This window comes from Lynx rufus, unplaced genomic scaffold (genome assembly GCF_022079265.1).
Source record: "Lynx rufus isolate CCGP_SWC_20201006 ecotype Redwood Valley unplaced genomic scaffold, mLynRuf1.p SCAF_11, whole genome shotgun sequence".
Lineage (NCBI taxonomy): Eukaryota > Metazoa > Chordata > Mammalia > Carnivora > Felidae > Lynx > Lynx rufus.
In genome coordinates this window covers 3,306,062-3,323,602 of record NW_025814825.1, presented here as the reverse complement: position 1 = coordinate 3,323,602, position 17,541 = coordinate 3,306,062, and the positions used below count along the sequence as shown (strand labels likewise).

At 40.3% G+C, this 17,541-nt stretch overlaps 1 protein-coding gene across 1 annotated transcript in view; it reads left to right on the top strand.

Moving 5' to 3' along the window:
- ANK3 (ankyrin 3) overlaps positions 1–17,541 on the top strand; it is a 322,298-nt gene that overhangs the window by 139,260 nt on the left and 165,497 nt on the right. Inside the window, exon 8 of the mRNA XM_047071796.1 lies at positions 7,131–7,229. Coding sequence (XP_046927752.1) covers positions 7,131–7,229 — 99 coding nt within the window. The remainder of the gene's footprint in view (positions 1–7,130; positions 7,230–17,541) is intronic.

Below are 17,541 nucleotides of genomic sequence, written 5' to 3'. Positions count from 1 at the left end.
AACTTCATGAAGTAAGAGGAAAATGGACTTTAACTAACAATGGTAGTCATCTTAATAATGACTGCTGTAGCAGTCATGGAGGGTTCCCTCTCAGTTGAATATTTAATTGTTTTAGAATTTGTGTTTGGGACCATATCAAGGAACTAAACTAAAATGGTCATATTGTTTAACGTTTCATTATCTAAAAGACTGTGAGTGCTATCATCCACCTGCTCTTCTACTTAGTGAGAACCTCCCAGACATGTTTAAAGAAAAGTAGAGAGAGGAGAGGGGACTGGGGATCGGAAGTCTACTGCCCTTTATATGTTTAAGTGGAATGAAAAGTCTGCCATTTATCACAAGGTAGGAAGGGGCTCTGATTTCACTTCAGGAAGTTGTGGGAAAAATCTGGCTTTGGTGACAATTTCATAAAGAAACTTGGCCACTACCTCAGCCAGGTTCTTCAGAAACAGCTGAGAAGAAAGAAAAAGCCAGCAATTCCACCATTTCCCAAGAAAGGTACTTGTTTCTTCCAAGTCCTTGGAAGTTAAAAAAAAAAAAAAAAGTATGGCTTCCCATGTTTCTATCACGTTCTGTCACGTGTATCGTGTTCTATCAGCCACTGCTATGCCCCTTCTTCCACCCTCCCCCCCAGTTCCACTTACTCCAGACACACCCCTTCTGAGGTTTTCACAGGCTGAACTGTGCTGAGCAGACCTGTCCGTCTCCAACACCCCTTGCGTCGGCCCTAAGAACTGTCCCTTTAGCACCTTCTTAGAGTTCACTCATTACTTCAGGTCTGCCACGTGAGATGTGTTTATGTCATCCATTTTTAAATGTCCATATGATAAATAATAAAAAGGATAATAATAGCTAACACTTTTTATAATGTTTACTAAATGCCAAGAAACATTGTTAAGACTACCCTTATTGGTGCACCTAGGTGGCTCAGTCGATTAAGCGTCCGACTCTTGATTGCGGCTCAGGTCATGATCCCAGGGTCATGGGATCTAGCCCCACATTAGGCTCCACACCTAAAAATAAACAACTAAATAAATAATAAATTTTAAAATAAGACTACCCTGGGGTCCCTGGGTGGCTCAGTTGGTTAAGCACCCAACTCTTGACTTTGGCTCAGGTCATGATCTTGCAGTTTGTGAGTTCCAGCCCCACATCGGGCTCTGAGCTGGCAGTGCGGAGCCTGATTGGGATTCTGTGTCTCGTCTCTCTCTGCCCCTCCCAAACTGGTGCTTTCTCTCTCTCTCTCAAAAAAAAATTAAAAAGACTGCCCTTACTAACTCAATCCTTATGACAAGTCTATATGATAGAACTATTATTGGCCTAATTTTATAGATAACAAATCCGTGATTCAGAGAAATTAAATAAACTTGCCTAAGGTTAGGCAGCTAGTGTGGGGTCGATCTGGGATTAGAAGCTAAGTGGTCTAGCTCCAGAGTATTAGCTCATAACTGCTGTAGTATTGGACCACAGTGTTCTCTTTATCTGCTGGCACACTATGAGGTGCTGCAGGAATGCTCTACTAGTAAGAATCGGTCCTAGATTTATACTGTTTAGAAGTTCAGGGACAGCATGATCTGCTCTAGTGAAAAAAGCATAAACTTTGGGGTAGCAAATTATGACAGTTTTGTGACTTTGGAAAGCTATTTTGATTTTTTGTTCTAGTTTCCTCATCTGTTAGAACAAAAACAAAAACAAAAGCAATTAGATAGTACCTGTTTCTAGAGTTGGTGTGTGGGTTGGATGAGATAAGTAATATGGAATACCTGTGAGTTTCCTTCCTCATTCTGACATGAATTATCTCATATCCGCTCTTGGCCACCCCATGGTGGAGGCACTGTAGGTATTATGTCCATTCTACAGATAAAAACATATATGTTAGTAAAGGATACGGCACATTCCCAACATCATATATCAGGAAGAAGAGTGATGATTATGGTCTGGTCTTCTCATTTCCAGTGACATGCTTACTAAGGAATACAATTGAAGTAATGTTAGAATTCCCCACCCCCTAAACTCATTATGAAAAATCTTTGTATTTCTAGGACAGTTTTATAGTTTAGGAAACACAGTAAAGATTAATCCTTATTTTTGGATTAGGAAAGCATGAAGAAACAATCATCTAGAATCGCAGCACTGAGGGAGAGATTATTAACATTGGGGTCAATATCTCTACAGCTTTATTAGAATGTGTGTATACATATACTTATGCATAAATGTGAGAGCATATTTTTATTTAATAATATATTTTGTGGTGTGTTACTGATTTATCACAGTCTACCTTCAAAGTTATAGCACTTTACACATATGAGAACAGGATCATTCTCATTTACTTTTGCACATGTTGTAGAGCCCACAGTTCATTTTACAGTTCCTGCTTTAGATAATCAATTATCTTTTATATTTCCCTTCAGTCTTCCCATTTCTGTATTTCTCTGTGTGGGTCTAAGCTTTGTCTGGTATCATATTCCTACTGCCTGAAGAACTTCCTGTAATGTTTTTTGTATTGTAGGTTTGATGGTAATGAGGACTCCCAGCTTCTGTTTATCTTAAAAAGTCTTTATTTCTCCTTAATTTTTTAGAAGATATTTTGGCTGGGAATAGAACTCTCATTTGACAAGTGTTTATTTTTCAGTATTTAAAGATGCCCACTACGTTTTCAGCATTGCATAATTTCTGAGGCTGTAATTATTGTCTTTGTTCTCTGTATGAAATATGTCCTTTTTTCCTTCTGGTTACCTTCACAATTTTTCCTTTATCTTTCATTTTCAGAAATTAGATTGATGTGTCTAATTGTGACATTTGCTGGTTTATAGTTTATCTTGCTTGGTGTTCTCCAAGCTTTTTGGATATGTCGTTTCATGCATTTCATTATTTTGAGATAATTCTTGACCATTGTCTCTTCAAGTATTTCTTCTGCCCCATCTTCTCTCTTCTCCTTATTCAACTCATTTGTTTTGTACTGTCCCACATCCCTTAGGTTTCGGTTTTCTTTTCCGCTCTTTTTTTCTTTGTGTTTGGATCATTTATATTGACATATCTTTAAGTTCACTGATGCTTTCCTCAGCTGTGTGAAGTCTGTGGTGATGAGCCCATCAAAGGAATTGTTTCTTATATTGTGGTTTTTCTTACCAAGGGTTTCTATTTGACTGAAACCCCGTATCTTTGGTGAAATCCCCTAACTTTCGATGCCTGTAGCTCACTGTTCCACTAGACAGAATGCAGGAGTGACTAAGGTAAATAGTATCTTTGGATATGGGCACATGTTTGTCAGGCTATAAATGTGGAAGGTTGAGCCTACTCAAAAGTTTACATTTTGTTTGAGTGTACCACAGGCTTCAGCTTCCTCTGGAGGAGAGCTGCACTCCCTTATGCTCAGGGTGGTGGCTGGGTGGGGAGGGGGGTAGAAAATTTTAGGTGGTGTTGGTGCTTCATCCTCAGCTCTCCCTGCACACCTGAAGCATGAAGATGTCTCTCGCGAAGCTCCTGTCTGGCCTCAGCAGCTGACTACTGTTGCTTGTTACTCTATGCTAGGCTCCTGCTGGGACTGAGGGTTCTTTTATTCTGTCTCGGCTTCAGTCTTAGGGAGTGTGCCTGGGCCTCAGGGCTGAGTCTTTCTTAACATTCCTGCCCTTTCGACTATGGCAGCCAACCTCTGCCTTGTGTCTGTGGTTTTAGATTTGAAGGCTTTTCATATATACTGCCAAATTGCATCACAGAAAGCATGTGTAAATTTACATTTCACAAGCAGCAAATGAGGGTTCTCTTAAATAAGCATTTTCATCTCTAATACCAGTAGGCTCTTTTGATATGTTAGGAATCCATAATTTTGTTCCTCGCTTATATAATGGAAATGCAGCACTGAGTCTTGTGCATAGTAGGGCATAAAACATTTTTATTAGTTATCTGATGAATCAGAATATAAATGTCCCATTGAGTGGCCCAAAGGTACCACTTTCATTTCAGTTTGTTCCAAATTGTCAGAAGCAGTCACTACCAGATTCTGGAATACAAAAATATGTATTTCACTAAGAAGCTCCATTTTATAGAGAGAAGCAATAGTTGTTAGATGGAGGCATTATGATCCCTGACTGAAATATACTACTGCACAAGGATCTAGAAAACCGAATTATCATTCTGATTCTGCCTCTAATTCTTTGTCTTTTAATATACAAATTACTGACCAATTCTATTCTGCAGTTTATGTATCTGTCAAATAGGGTTAGTGATTTTATTTCAATAGAGTGTCATGAAGGTAAAATGAAATTACATAAGGGTAAGCCCTTTACAACACTTTTCAAGTGCTATAGAAATATAAAATATTCCTCTAGGAAGGGCCAGATAGGTGTAGAAAAAAGTGGGAGTTAGACTTTCAAGGCACACTTTTGACATCTATGCATCACTGTATGAGAGAGTACATGAATATGGAAGAGAGCAAAATTAGAAGTAGAGTCTTCTTCTCACTAAAATTAGCCTACTTGTAATAGAGGTTAATTAAGTCCTTCTCAACCAGGCAAGGGCACAATTTTAAAGGGAAATCGCAAGTAAGTAAGCCCTGACTCCTGCGGGGAAGGGAGGAGGTCTTAGCACCATATCCCACTCTGGGCTCAGTAAGCTTCCTGGTAGACCATGTCTCCTACAGACCTAACCTGACCCTCCACCTGCTGTCTCAGGTCAAGAATTCATCCACTGTGATGCTTGGGTCACTGGAGTGACCCACAATGGAGACAAGCAAGACAATTAAAAAGCCATCAGGAAGTTTGTGTCCTTCTGCCAGCAAAAGGGGACCAGAGCATACACAATGTACAGCATATAGTTTTACTTCCTCTTTTGTAAACTGTTACACACAGTTGAAACCTTCAGCCATAGCTGGTAGGTATACAGCAGGTCAGCCCCTAGGCCAAATCTGGCCTACCATCTGTTTTTGTAAATAAAGTTTTTTTAAAAATATTTATTTATTTTTGAGAGAGAGAGAGGAAAAAAAGACAGAGCATGTTCAGGGGAGGGGCAGAGAGAGAGGGACACACAGAATCTGAAGCAGGCTCCAGGTTCCAAGCTGTGAGCACAGAGCCCAACACAGGGCTCGAACCCATGAACCATGAGATCATGACCTGAACCAAAGTCAGATGCTTAACCAACTGAGCCACCAGGTGCCCCTGTTTTTGTAAATAAAATTTGATTGGAATACAACCACTCCCATTTCTTTACATATTTTGTATGGCTGCTTTACCCTACAATGGCAGAGTTGAATAGCTGCAATAGAACTTATATTGCCTAAAAAGCTGAAAATATTTGCTATCTGGCCCGATGCAGAAGAAGTTTGCCTACCGTTGGTCTAGAGCAATGATATTCATCCTGTGTACTCCCACCAGCATTACTGATGCAAATTTGGTTTACTGAGATCTCTTTCTTCTTCTTTCATTTAATGAATCATTTGATACTTCAGCACCTAAAAATAATGAGGGAAAGAGTAGTTCGGATAGGAGAATGTAATGCTAACAGCATTATAGTTTATAATGTTTAAAAAACTTTATAGGAAGTACAGGGCAAAAAGAACATGTTAAATAACACCCCATGAGGATGAAATCATGGAAGTTAGAAAATTCTACATGATCAATTATCCAGTTTTTTCAATAAGTAGTCATGGAAAAAAGAAGGTGGAGTAAGGTACCTATGGAGATTAAAAGACTTAAGGGACATTTCAACCTAATGCAGGTGTGGATCTTCTCATTTGAACAACCCTACTGAGCTAACTGGACATAATGGGAGAATTTGAACACTGACAGGGTCTTAGTGTTATGAAGGAATTATTTTTACTTTTTTAAATATGATAACGGTATTGTGACTATTTGTTAAAAAAAATCCTTGATGCCTAGGGTTTTCTTTTCCTTCTCTCAGACTTCTCCAGAAAAAAAAGTAGTAGGGAGTATAGAAGAAATACTATTCCTAAGAGGTTGATAAGTATTGAACCAGAGTAATGAGTACATAAAACTCATGCCTTTCTCTCAAACTTTGTATCTGTTTGAAAATTTTCATTATAGTGTTTAAAAAAAAAATAAGCTTGAGTCATATTTTAATTTGAATCCTGGTTTTTCCAGCTATTTGTACATCTATGAAATGGACATTGTAAGTCAGATTGTTTTGTGGCATTGTGAGGATTATGAGAATTAAGTGAGACAGTAGAGTTTAGCACAGTGCCTAACATATAGGAAATAATCAATGCCTGGTAGCTATTATGTTGTATCTGCTATCAAATGGCAAAAATACAACCCCATAGGAGCCTAGTTCATTGATCATATAATTAACTTAGGTGAACAACGGACCTAAAATCCATATTGTTGCTACAAAGGAATAAGGAGCCAGCATAGAGAATGTTCTCACAACATACACATATTTCCCTGACAGTCTGGAAACAATCATAACACCTGTAAGATGCATGGGGAAAGACCTGTGGTATTGAGTATCATGACTTTAATTTCAGATTGTCCTAACAATATGTTTATTCCTCAATGGTAATAATAAAAAAAAAAAAACAGTTTTCTGTGAGATTGCTGACAGATGCCTGCAAACACACTTTAGCCCCACGTGCATGGGAAGTCCTGTGACTTTGTACAGTACTGACTGATTTTCCACTTTGCGTAACTATTGTTTATCCTTGATATCTTGTGCTCATATGAACCCAGAGATGGTGCTGAGCACCATACTCCTTTAACCGAGTCTGGCTGACTTAATCAGCCACTTAGTCAACCACACATTAGCCAGTATGTATCACACAAATTTGCAGGAAAACACATCGACTTAACGGTGCAAAATTTTAGAGCAAAACTAACAAACAAACAAAAAAAACAAAACCAAAAGAGACCCCATCTCATCCATCAGTCACTGCAGCTAAGTGAAATAAACTTGAACCCACCTTCAGAATGTGTTCCTTAAAATTCATCCCTTTTGGGGGGAGAGGGGAGTCTACTGAGTAAAATCACTGTCAGAGAGAAATGTTGGGAAGCATTCTGTTCACAATGGATGTTAAAAAAAGTAAATAAAAAAGTGAGGACATGTTGGGGGGGAGTTGGGGAAGCAATGTTTCGGTTGAACTGACGATACCAAAACTGTCCTATTTTTCTGTTCTTCTACAGAATGACATCACGCCTTTACACGTTGCATCAAAAAGAGGAAATGCCAATATGGTAAAACTCTTGCTTGATCGAGGAGCTAAAATCGATGCCAAAACAAGGGTAAGTACAATTTGTGTGCATGCTTATACTTATTTTCAGGAATAGTAATCTTCCCCTGATACCTTCACACTGGTTCAACAGTGGCTTCACTTTTACTTCATTTGTTGTAGCCTCCAAGAAAATGATTCTAAATGTATTTGTCCCAAAATGAAATGCTGATCGACATGTATAAATCTGTAACACGTTTATATGGCGTATGGTTTTAATTATAAAAACTAAGACTTAAGGTCTAGAGTTTTAGTTGAGTTTGCATTTTTAAGAATGTAATCACTACCTGACCTGATAGGCTGGGCTGTTTGGTCAGTTTAATACTAAAACTGACAGTTACTCTATTTAAAAACAAATTGGTCTACTTTTGTACACTGCTGGTGCAAATGTAAAGTGGTACAGTTACTCTGGGAAACGGTACGGAGGCTCCTCAAAATATGAAAACTAGAACTACCCTACCATCTGGCAATTCCACTACTGAGTATTTACCCCCAAGTATGGAAAACAGTATCTTGAAGCAATATTTGCCCATTCCTCTTCATCACGGCATTGTTCACAATAGTCAAGAGATGGAAGCCACACAAATGTCCATTGACAGATGATGGATGAACAAAATGTAATGTATGTAGATGGTGGAATATTATTCAGCCTGAAACAGGAAGGAAATCCTATCATTCTACAACATGAATGAATCTTAAGGACATTATCCTGAGTGAAAGAGGACAGTCACAAAAGTATAATACTACATGATTCCATTTTTATGGAGTTTCTAGAGTAGTCAAAACCATAGAAGCAAAAACAGAATGGTGTTTGCTTGGGCTTTGGGGGCATAGAAATGGAGAGTGTTGTTTAATAGGTTATAGAGGCTCAATTCTGCAAGATGAAAAATTTCTAGAGATGTTATACATAGCAATGTGAATACAGTTAACACTACTGAAATATATACTTAAAAATGGTTAAGGAAATAAATTTTGTGTGTTTTTTACCACAATTTAGAAATCAAAAAAAAAAAAAATACAAAGCTGTCTGGGTAGGTGTTTGGCATGTTGCTTATTTGGTGCAATGCCTTTTGGGTAGAGGAAAGAACTGAGACTCAGAAGCAAGTTTGAATCCCAGATGCTGACCTTAGCCAGTTGACTTAGGTAGGCTGTTTAACCTTCTGCATGTAATTTCTCTTTCTGAAAATAAAGAAAATTAATGGCCACCTTGAAGGTTATTGCAGTGATCAAGCTAATGTTTGTAAACTGTGTTGCAAAAAGTAGGCCAGAAAGAGGTCACAGCCATTGCTTATATAACTCACAGGTCCAGTTAGCATTAAACTTGTAATCAGGGGATTATTTTGTCCAACACTTCTTGTGTTTGTTCCAAGATGTGAGCAAGAGTGAGGCTAACGGAGAGGTGATCTCACTATACCCAGCCCCCTCTCTGAGGGTTTGGGGTGGTTTTCCCTATCTTGCCATTGCCCCCGCAATCCCGTGCTTCCTCCTCACAAGAATCCTGATCTCCGTGTTTCCAAAACTGGCCTGGTAACCCGCATTCGATTCCTGTGGCTCCTTGATTTACTACTTCATTTATTGTTCACTGTGTGTATTCCCTCAAGCAATAAATGATTACGGAGTGGGCCTACTGTGGGGCAGATACAGCAAAACTGCAGGACACTGTCCTTACCCTCATGAAGCTGACAGGCAGTCAACTACCTGTGCTCTGACCCGAGAACAGCTCAGCTGTAGTTAGTTAGCAGGACACCCGGGCTTCCTTTTCCTGGTAACTACTGACCCTGAAAATTTGTATGTACCTTAAAAGAAACCAGCTTTCTAGAGAGGAGGAGTGAAGAAAGATGAAGGTTGACCCCTAGAGGACTGTCTGACTGGGGAAGGAGATTGAATAGAGCTGCTAGTGAATTGACTTTGCATTCTGTAATAAGAAGCCATTACCAATATGCTAGAGCTGTCACTTTAAATGGCAGGGATCTTCCGCTAATATAGGCTATTTCAAGAGGTCTTAAGGAATAAAACAGAATTGGTGCTGTGCCACTCGATTACAACGTAAAGCTTAAGGATCATTTGCTTAAGGATCATTTGTGAACAGGGAAGATTTTTAGGAAGAAAAATGAGGAATACTAGAGCCAAGCAGGAAAGAGGAGCTTGAAGAGATATACCTGGTTATCCAGCTGGGGTTTTAGTGAGTATGTAGATTAGAAATTACTTTATTTCTCCCTCTCTCGAAATAATCATCAATCACTGGCAAAATTCCTTTTCAGTTACTTTACCTCATTTATGCAAAAATTACCTGCTGTATTTGATACAGTGAAAGGAGAAAGGGGCATATGGGGAACTCAGACCCCATGTTTATGAGGCAGATAGTGGCACCAGGGCAAAAACTTAAAAACTCTTCTGGATAAAAGTATTAGAGATATGAGGGCACCTGAGTGGCTCAGGCAGTTAAATGTCTGACTCTCAGCTCAGGTCAAGAACTCATGGTTTGTGAGATCGAGCCCTGTGTCAGGCTCTGCACTGACAGCAAGGAGCCTGCTTGGGATTCTCTCCCTCTTTCTCTGCCCCTCCCTTGCTCTCTCTCTCTCTCTCTCAAAGTAAATAAATAAACATTAAAAAAATAGTATCAGAGATATGGAATAATGTAGTATGCAACTTTGCATACTATGCAAATTCAGGGGGCAACCTGGTTTCTCTAACACTTTGTCTCCCTGTTGTGAAAGCCTATCTTATTTTGAATAAGATGCAGACTCCTTTTTACCATCCATTCAGTTGTAACCGGGATTCACTTTTCTCTTATGTTCTGTGAATGGTGCGTGAATGTGAAGGAGACAGACACAGAGAACAGAGAAGCCTGTCCTACTTCTGTTGTTGTCCTACAAGGAGTGGGGTGAGGGTGGGATGGCATTTGGGCACAGACTGAATTCCTGGCAGACGATATCGAAGAAAGCATAGTACATACCCCAAATATGTAAACTATTTTGTGTTCTTCTCATCAAAGCCTCCCTTCTCTCTGGCTGAAATGACTGAGTAGTCATTGGGTGTGTGGGTGAAAGGGAGGAGGCCAGCTAAAATGTCAGAAAGCCCTGAGGCCAAGCCTAAAAACAGAAAACAGAATTGTTCATAAATGCAAGTTTTAACTACTCAATCTGGTAACTCTTGAGAGAATAAATATTGTTATCTACCCATCCACCTCCTACCAATTACTTAGGACTGTTGTGGCTACCTTGCTACATCAATAGTCGGTTTAGAGACAGGAGACATCTCAGGCGCCAGCACTCCAAGGGACCTCGTTGGCTTACTCTGTTCCCTGCATGTGCTGCTGACCTAATAAAGTACTCAGTTTAAAAGCAGACTCTTAGAACCCTTTTATTCAAGCAAGGAAACTTGATTTATGGTCAGAGTAGTTTAGGAGGACTTGAGCAAGATTTTACCAGCCAGAAAAGCAAGATGAGAGTGATCAGTGATCTGATCTCTAGTCTTAAGTATGACTTGCAAGTAAAATTGTGACCTTAGGCAAGTTCACCCTTCTGAGTCTTAGTTTCTGTCCCAGCATGGATGGAGAGTTGTTCCAGATGATTTTACAAGCTCTCCCATTTGGAAGGACACCACATATTGTAGCTTCACTGTAAAACTCAAGATGGTTATATAAGTCAGGTTGATGTTACCAAAATGGTAAAGTAGGGGAGCTCAGCCTCCAACCCCCAACAAAGATCAACAAGAGTTCGGAAGCATCCACAAAGAAAAGCAGTTCTGGGAGAGCTCAGGAGTGCTCTTAGGAATCTTCAGCAACTCAGTGTGGAGAAGGAAAAAAACCCATCTGAGAATAATTACAAAAGAAGGGAAGGAAGAGCAGCTTCATTTTGCCTGCATCATCCAATCTCCCAGGCTGGCACTGCTCACTGCCAACAGGGAACTCCGCAGCTTGGAAGAATTTCCCTTACCAGAAAAGGGAGAGTGAAGTGAGTGGCTGGCTTCCCTAGCTTTCAGGACATTGTATGAAGGACCCTCTTCAGTTTGCAAACCAGATTGCAAACTGGTGTAGCCGTTCTGGAAAACAGTATGGAGCTTCCTCAAAAAGTTAAAAATAGAACTACCCTATGACCCAGCAACTGCACTACTAGATATTTATCCAAAGGATACAAAAATACTGATTCAAAGGGGCACATGCACTCCAATGTTTATAGCAGCATTATCAACAATATCCAGGGTCACCTGGGTGGTTCAGTCTGTTGAGCATCCAACTCTTGATTTTGGTTCAGGTCATGATCTCACAATCATGGGATCGAGCCCCACATCACTCTCCACACTGAGCATGGAGCCTGCTTGATATTCTGTCTCTCCTTCTTTCTACACCCTTTCCCAACTCTTGCACATGCTCACTCGCTCACTCTCTGTCGCACTCTCTCAAAATAAACTAAAAACAAAAAACCAACAATTGCCAAACTATGGAGAGAGCTCAAATGTCCATTGACAGGTGAATGGATAAAGAAGATATATATATGATATATATTATAATGGAATATTACTCAGCCATCAAAAAGAATGAAATCTTGCCATTTGTAACAATGTGGATGGAGCTAAAGGGTATTATGCTTAGCAAAATAAGTCAGTCAGAGAAAGACATAGACCATATGATTTCACTCATAGGAATTTAAGAAACAAAACAGATGAACATAGGGGAAGGAGGGGGAAGAGAGAGAGGGAAGCAAACCATAAAAGACTCTTAAACATAGAGAACAAACTGAGGGTTGCTGGTAGGGTGTTGGGTGGGGGATGGGCTAAAAGGGCAAGGGGCACTAAGGAAGACACTTGGTGTGATGAGCACTGGGTGTTTTATGTAAGTGACGAATCACTAAATTCTAGTCCTGATACCAATACTACACTATATGTTAACTAACTTGAATTTAAAGAACATCTTGGAAAGAAAAAATAAGTTTCATCCGACCCAGAGACTGGCAAAGCTGAGATGAATAGAGATAGGAAGGAACAAAGAAGAGTAGATGCTACCAGTATCATCCATGCAGTGGGAATGACTGTGGTTCCCAGCCACCTGCTTTGCAGAAGACCTCAACAGCTTTCTTGCTATTAAAGTAACTAATGGCCGGAAGAGCCACTGTGGACTCCCTGAAGACTTCACTGGGTTTGGCCCCTGCAATATTCACATTCACAGACTCCAGCCTCCTGAGTCCTTCCCTGCTCCCTACCTACACCTCCACCCCCCCAAACCCCCAGACCCTGCTGCTAGAGCCAAGGGTCCACACCAGCAGCCAGCCCAGCCCTCTGTGTCTGCACAAGTGTAAGAAGCCAGCCTAGACCCTGTGCTGCCCCCACAACTGTGTACGCACTTGGGGCTAGCCCTTCCAGCTGTGCATTTGCACACCGCTGGCCAGACCCTCTACTGCTACCCACACACCTATGGCGGATCCTGTGGCATGGAAGGGCACACCCACAAGCCAGGGCCTTCATAGCAGTCCATGGGTCTGAATCTGGCTTTGTCACTAGTCACTGGCCTTCACTCCTTAGCACATGTCAGGTAACCTTCTAGCTGTGCACCTGTATGCCCCAACCAGACCATCCTTACTGGCCTCCCAAGGCTTGGCACACACCCCCAGGAGACTGCAGCCACAGGAGTACACACGAAGAGCAGAGCCCCCACAGCCATTTGAAGGCCAGATCCGGTCCTGTCTCATGTCACTGACCTGCACCACTGGGCTCACCTGAAGCTGGTCTTTCAAGCTGTGTTCCAGCACGCCCCTTGCCTGACTCCCAACACCAGCCTCCGCTGCTGTGTGCCCACGGTAAGGCCCCACAGCCGCAGCAATACACACAGACAGCCATGGCACCCACAGCTGCCTGTACACCTGCAGCTGGCCCACACCTTTACAACTGGCTCTGACCCCACCGCTATGTGTATGTGTGAGACCGGCCCCCACCACTATGTAGGGGACCACCCTACAGCTGTGTACATACCACCAGCTCCAGCCACCACCACCACCTGCCCACGTCACCAGCCACTGGCCCTGGAGGTGCTGCTGAGGACTCGGACCACCCCCCACAGTGCTCACCAAGAACTGCACAGTTGTCAATGCTGTGAACCCGAGTGACCTGAGCAGATAAGACATCATATACCTCTTGGACCCAAACCACCACACACCCCTGTATTTGGCCCTCTGTACCACTAGACATGGGGTTACAGCACATTCCAGCGTGCCCCTGTGCACAAGTGAAAGTCTTTCCATATTGAAGTCAACCCATAAAGTATGGAAGAAGTGAGTGGTTATTTAAATCTGCAGACTTTAAATATGCACGACTATAGGGATCTTGAAGAATCAGAGAAACCACCAAGGGAGCATAGTGAGCTTCCAGTAATTGACCTCGAAGAACTGGAGATACCAGTGACCTAAAAACATCACACCCGGGGCACCTGGGTGACTCGGTTGATTAAGCCTAATAAAGGATTCAAAATAATTGTTCTAAAGATGCTCCGAGAGCTGCAAGAAAACAGAAAAACAATTTAACAAATTAGGGGGAAAATATAAAAACAAAATGAAAAGTTCAGCAAAGAGATAGAAAATATAAAAAGAGAACCAAGCACAAATTTGGAGCTAAAGAAGACAGTGATGGAACTGAAGAACTCAATAGACAGCTTCAACAGCAGACGGGGCCAAGCAGAAGCAAGAACACTTGAAATTATCTAGTCAGAGGAGCAAAAGAGAAAGGATGAAAAATTCATGAAGAAGACCTGCAGGACTAAAGGGGCATCGTTAAGTGAAAACAGTCCATCCATCATTGAGTCCCAGAAAGAGAAGAGAAACTTACTGAGGACCTAGAAGTGACACCACCCCCAAATCTGAAGAGTTGTAAGGGTCAGTAGGGGGAAGAAACTAACAAAGAACCAGGTGCCCCTAGAGAATAGAAACTGAAGTCTTTTTAAAAAGTATATTAAAAAGAACCCACTGGTTTTATGAAAAGACAATCCCCAGTTCTATTGAGTAATCAATAAAGCTTTAATACAGCATTAAACTGCATTTGCAATATGTGAACTATTATTCAGCCATAAACATAAAAGCAAATCCTGCCACTTGCAACAACATGAATAGACTTTGAGGCCATTATCCAAGGTGAAATAAGTCAGACAGAGAAAGACAAATACCACATGTCATAACTCAGATGTAGAATCTAAAAACATCACACCTGGGGCACCTGGGTGGCTCAGTCGGTTAAGCTCCAACTTCGGCGCAGGTCATGATCTTTGTGCTTCACAAGTTCAAGCCCTGCCTTGGGCACTCTGCTGTCAGCGTGAGGCCCGCTTCAGATCCTCTGTCCCCCTCTCTCTCTGGCCCTCCCCCACTTGTGCACACATGCTCTCTCTCTCTCAAAAATGAATAAACATTTAAAAAATAATAAATAAAATACAATGATAAAACATCACACTCATAGAAACAGAAAGGTGGTTGCCAGAGGCTGAGAGGTAGAGGAAATGGGGAGATTTAGTCAGAGAGTACAGACTACCAGTTATAAGATGAATACGTTCAGGTATCTAAAGTTTACTTGGTGGGGGCACCTGGGTGGCTCAGTTGGTTAAGCTTCTGACTTTGGCTCAGGTCATGATCTCACAGTTTGTGAGTTTAAGCCCCACATCAGGCTCTGTGCTGACAGCTGAGAGCCTGGAGCCTGCTTCGGATTCTGCATCTCCCTCTCTCTGCCCCTCTCTGGCTTGCACTCTGTCTCTCTCACTCTCAAAAATAAATAAACATTAGAAAAAATTGTTTAAAAATAAATTACTTGTTGACTATAGCTAACAATTCTGTATTGTATATTCAAAAGTTGCTATGGAAGTAGACCTTTAATATTTTGACCATGACATCTGCAAAATTCATGTGAGGTGAAGAATGTGTTAATTAACGTTATTGTGGTAAGTATTTCACAATATGTATGTATACCAGATCATCACATGGTATAACCTAAATTTCTACAATGTTCCATGTCAATTTTATCTCAGCCAAGTTAGGGCTCAGGGGGCAAGAGGCAGAAGCCTCTTGAATGGTGTTCTGAAAAGTGTTTAGCTAGGATCTGATGAAACACAAAGCCTGTGGTCCTTTTTCTATCTAGTTCATTTCAAGAAAGGTTGTCCTATTTTCCCAGTCCTGTGACGCTATCTAATATCAACTGGCTTGTTGTATATTCTCCTGCAGAATAGACAAGAGTAAGTATGTAGAGTTATCTCTGTGATAACGGTGGCAAATGTGCTGAGATATAAACATATATCAAGGCAGATTCTTCAGTCTGGTCTATATGTAGATCCTAATTTTAAAATAAGTTTTGAAATTTGCTCACTTTTTTCCGACAAAATTTTAATGACTTTATTTATAGACTAAAATGTTTTGTAAGAATGGCTATTTGTGGTAGCCTGATGGGTTTTTTGGTTTGTTTTTTTTCCCCCATTTAACTCTCGATCTCAGCAAAGCAAGCGTGTGTACTTCTTGAAGGAAGATACTTTGCAATGGATGGTCTCTTGTCATTTTCCTTTTCCTTTGCATCAGTTCACAGCCAAATCAAAAGCTCAATATGGACCCTTATCAGAACCATTTTAAGACTTTGTGGCATCTTCTGAGTTCTCTCTTTTCACTGGCTCTGCTCTACCCAATAATAAAGGCAGCTGTGCTTGTATTTAGTGCTTCAGAGAAGATGGAAGGGTTCCAGGTAGAGTCAGCAATACCAATACTCTGATTCCCAGAATGAGGCTCTAATCATGCCTCTCCCAGCTTCCAGTTTTCCTAGCAAGGTGCCACTACCCAGATCCACATGTAATCTCATTACCACCACATCATATCCGAGCCACACCTTGCCACTCAGATGCACACATTCATCTTGGTATCTGTAGCACTTAGCATGCTTTCTGGCACATGCCAGATGTTAAATATGTATTTGCTGAATATATAGAAATGAAAGCTACACTCTTGAAGGTTAAATTTGCCAAAAGGTCTTAATTTTCTTGACTTTATACTGATCCTGTGGTAATGTAATTTTGCTCCCTGAAGTTAATGGCTTCCAATTGATTCAGAAGAACGAAGAGATATTTGTGTGCAAGTAGATAAAGCGTTTTCAGAATACCTCAAATCTGTCAGTTGTTAAATTCTTATTATTCTGGGAAGGTATCAGGGGACATTTGGATGCCCTGTAATTTTAGCCTGTCTTTTCCCAGAAATGCAACTGGTTATTATTTCTGAGGTTAAATACAAAGAAAAAAGAAATATTGGTATTGACTTTTGCTTTCTATTATATTTCCAGAAGTGTATTGCCTGGCTAAAAATAAATCCTTAAAGTAAATATTAAATATTTTATAGTCATAAGATAGTCCCTATCAAATGGAAAATTCTAATACAATATTTCCTCCTTACAGTTCTAACATAGACATGTTGACAAGAGCACTTGAAATAATGCAAACTGCTCTGGGTTTCTACATTAATCAAGACTAATTTGAAAATATGTCATTCAAAAATAGATTCATTTTTAATTTTTATGTAACAGATATTAAAAGTTAATTGAAAGTATTTATTTGGATTCTAAGAAGGGCAGGGCACCTTCCCCTAAATTTTGCTGTTAACCTTAAACCACTCTAAAAAAATTAAGTATTAATATAAAAAAAGAAAGTACAAGTAATTATGACATGCCCTTAGCGTTAAAAACATGAAAATCTCTTTGAAGGAAAAATGCTTTTGAGAGTTGCAAAGAGTTCTGAGAACATAAGAGCATCTTATCTCTTTCTTTCTCCCTTTCTCTCTCTCTCTCTCCCTCCCTCCCTCCCTCCCTCTCTCTCTGTCCTAGTGATTTTACAACATATTGGAGATCTCATTTCCCTTACCAAGTAGAGATCTAAAAGTATCGGATAAATTTTGTGTGCTACTAATCCTGGTTCTCCTGAAGAATCTGTGAAGCAGGCTCAGGACAGCAGTTATTTTAGTTAATTGCTATGTGGTTCTAAGTGCTCGTGCCCAGAAACTACTTTACTCTTCCTCCTATTTTCTTGTGATGTATGTTGGTAATGCTCACTCCCTACTTCTTTTAAAAAATTCTACATCCATTAGGCACACAAGTACTCTGCAGTTATCAACTATAAGCATCTTTAATTATCCTCCTTGCCAAAGGAAAGATACAATAAGTAAATACATCATTACTGTTTTTTTTTACATTGTGAAGCTTAATTTGAATTTTTTCCATGTAAGATTTTCTAAGAACTATATAAAAAGCACCTTTATACATTTAAAATCATATTTTATAATAGGTTATTCAGTTTCTACCTACTGAAAATTTAGAAATTATCATCT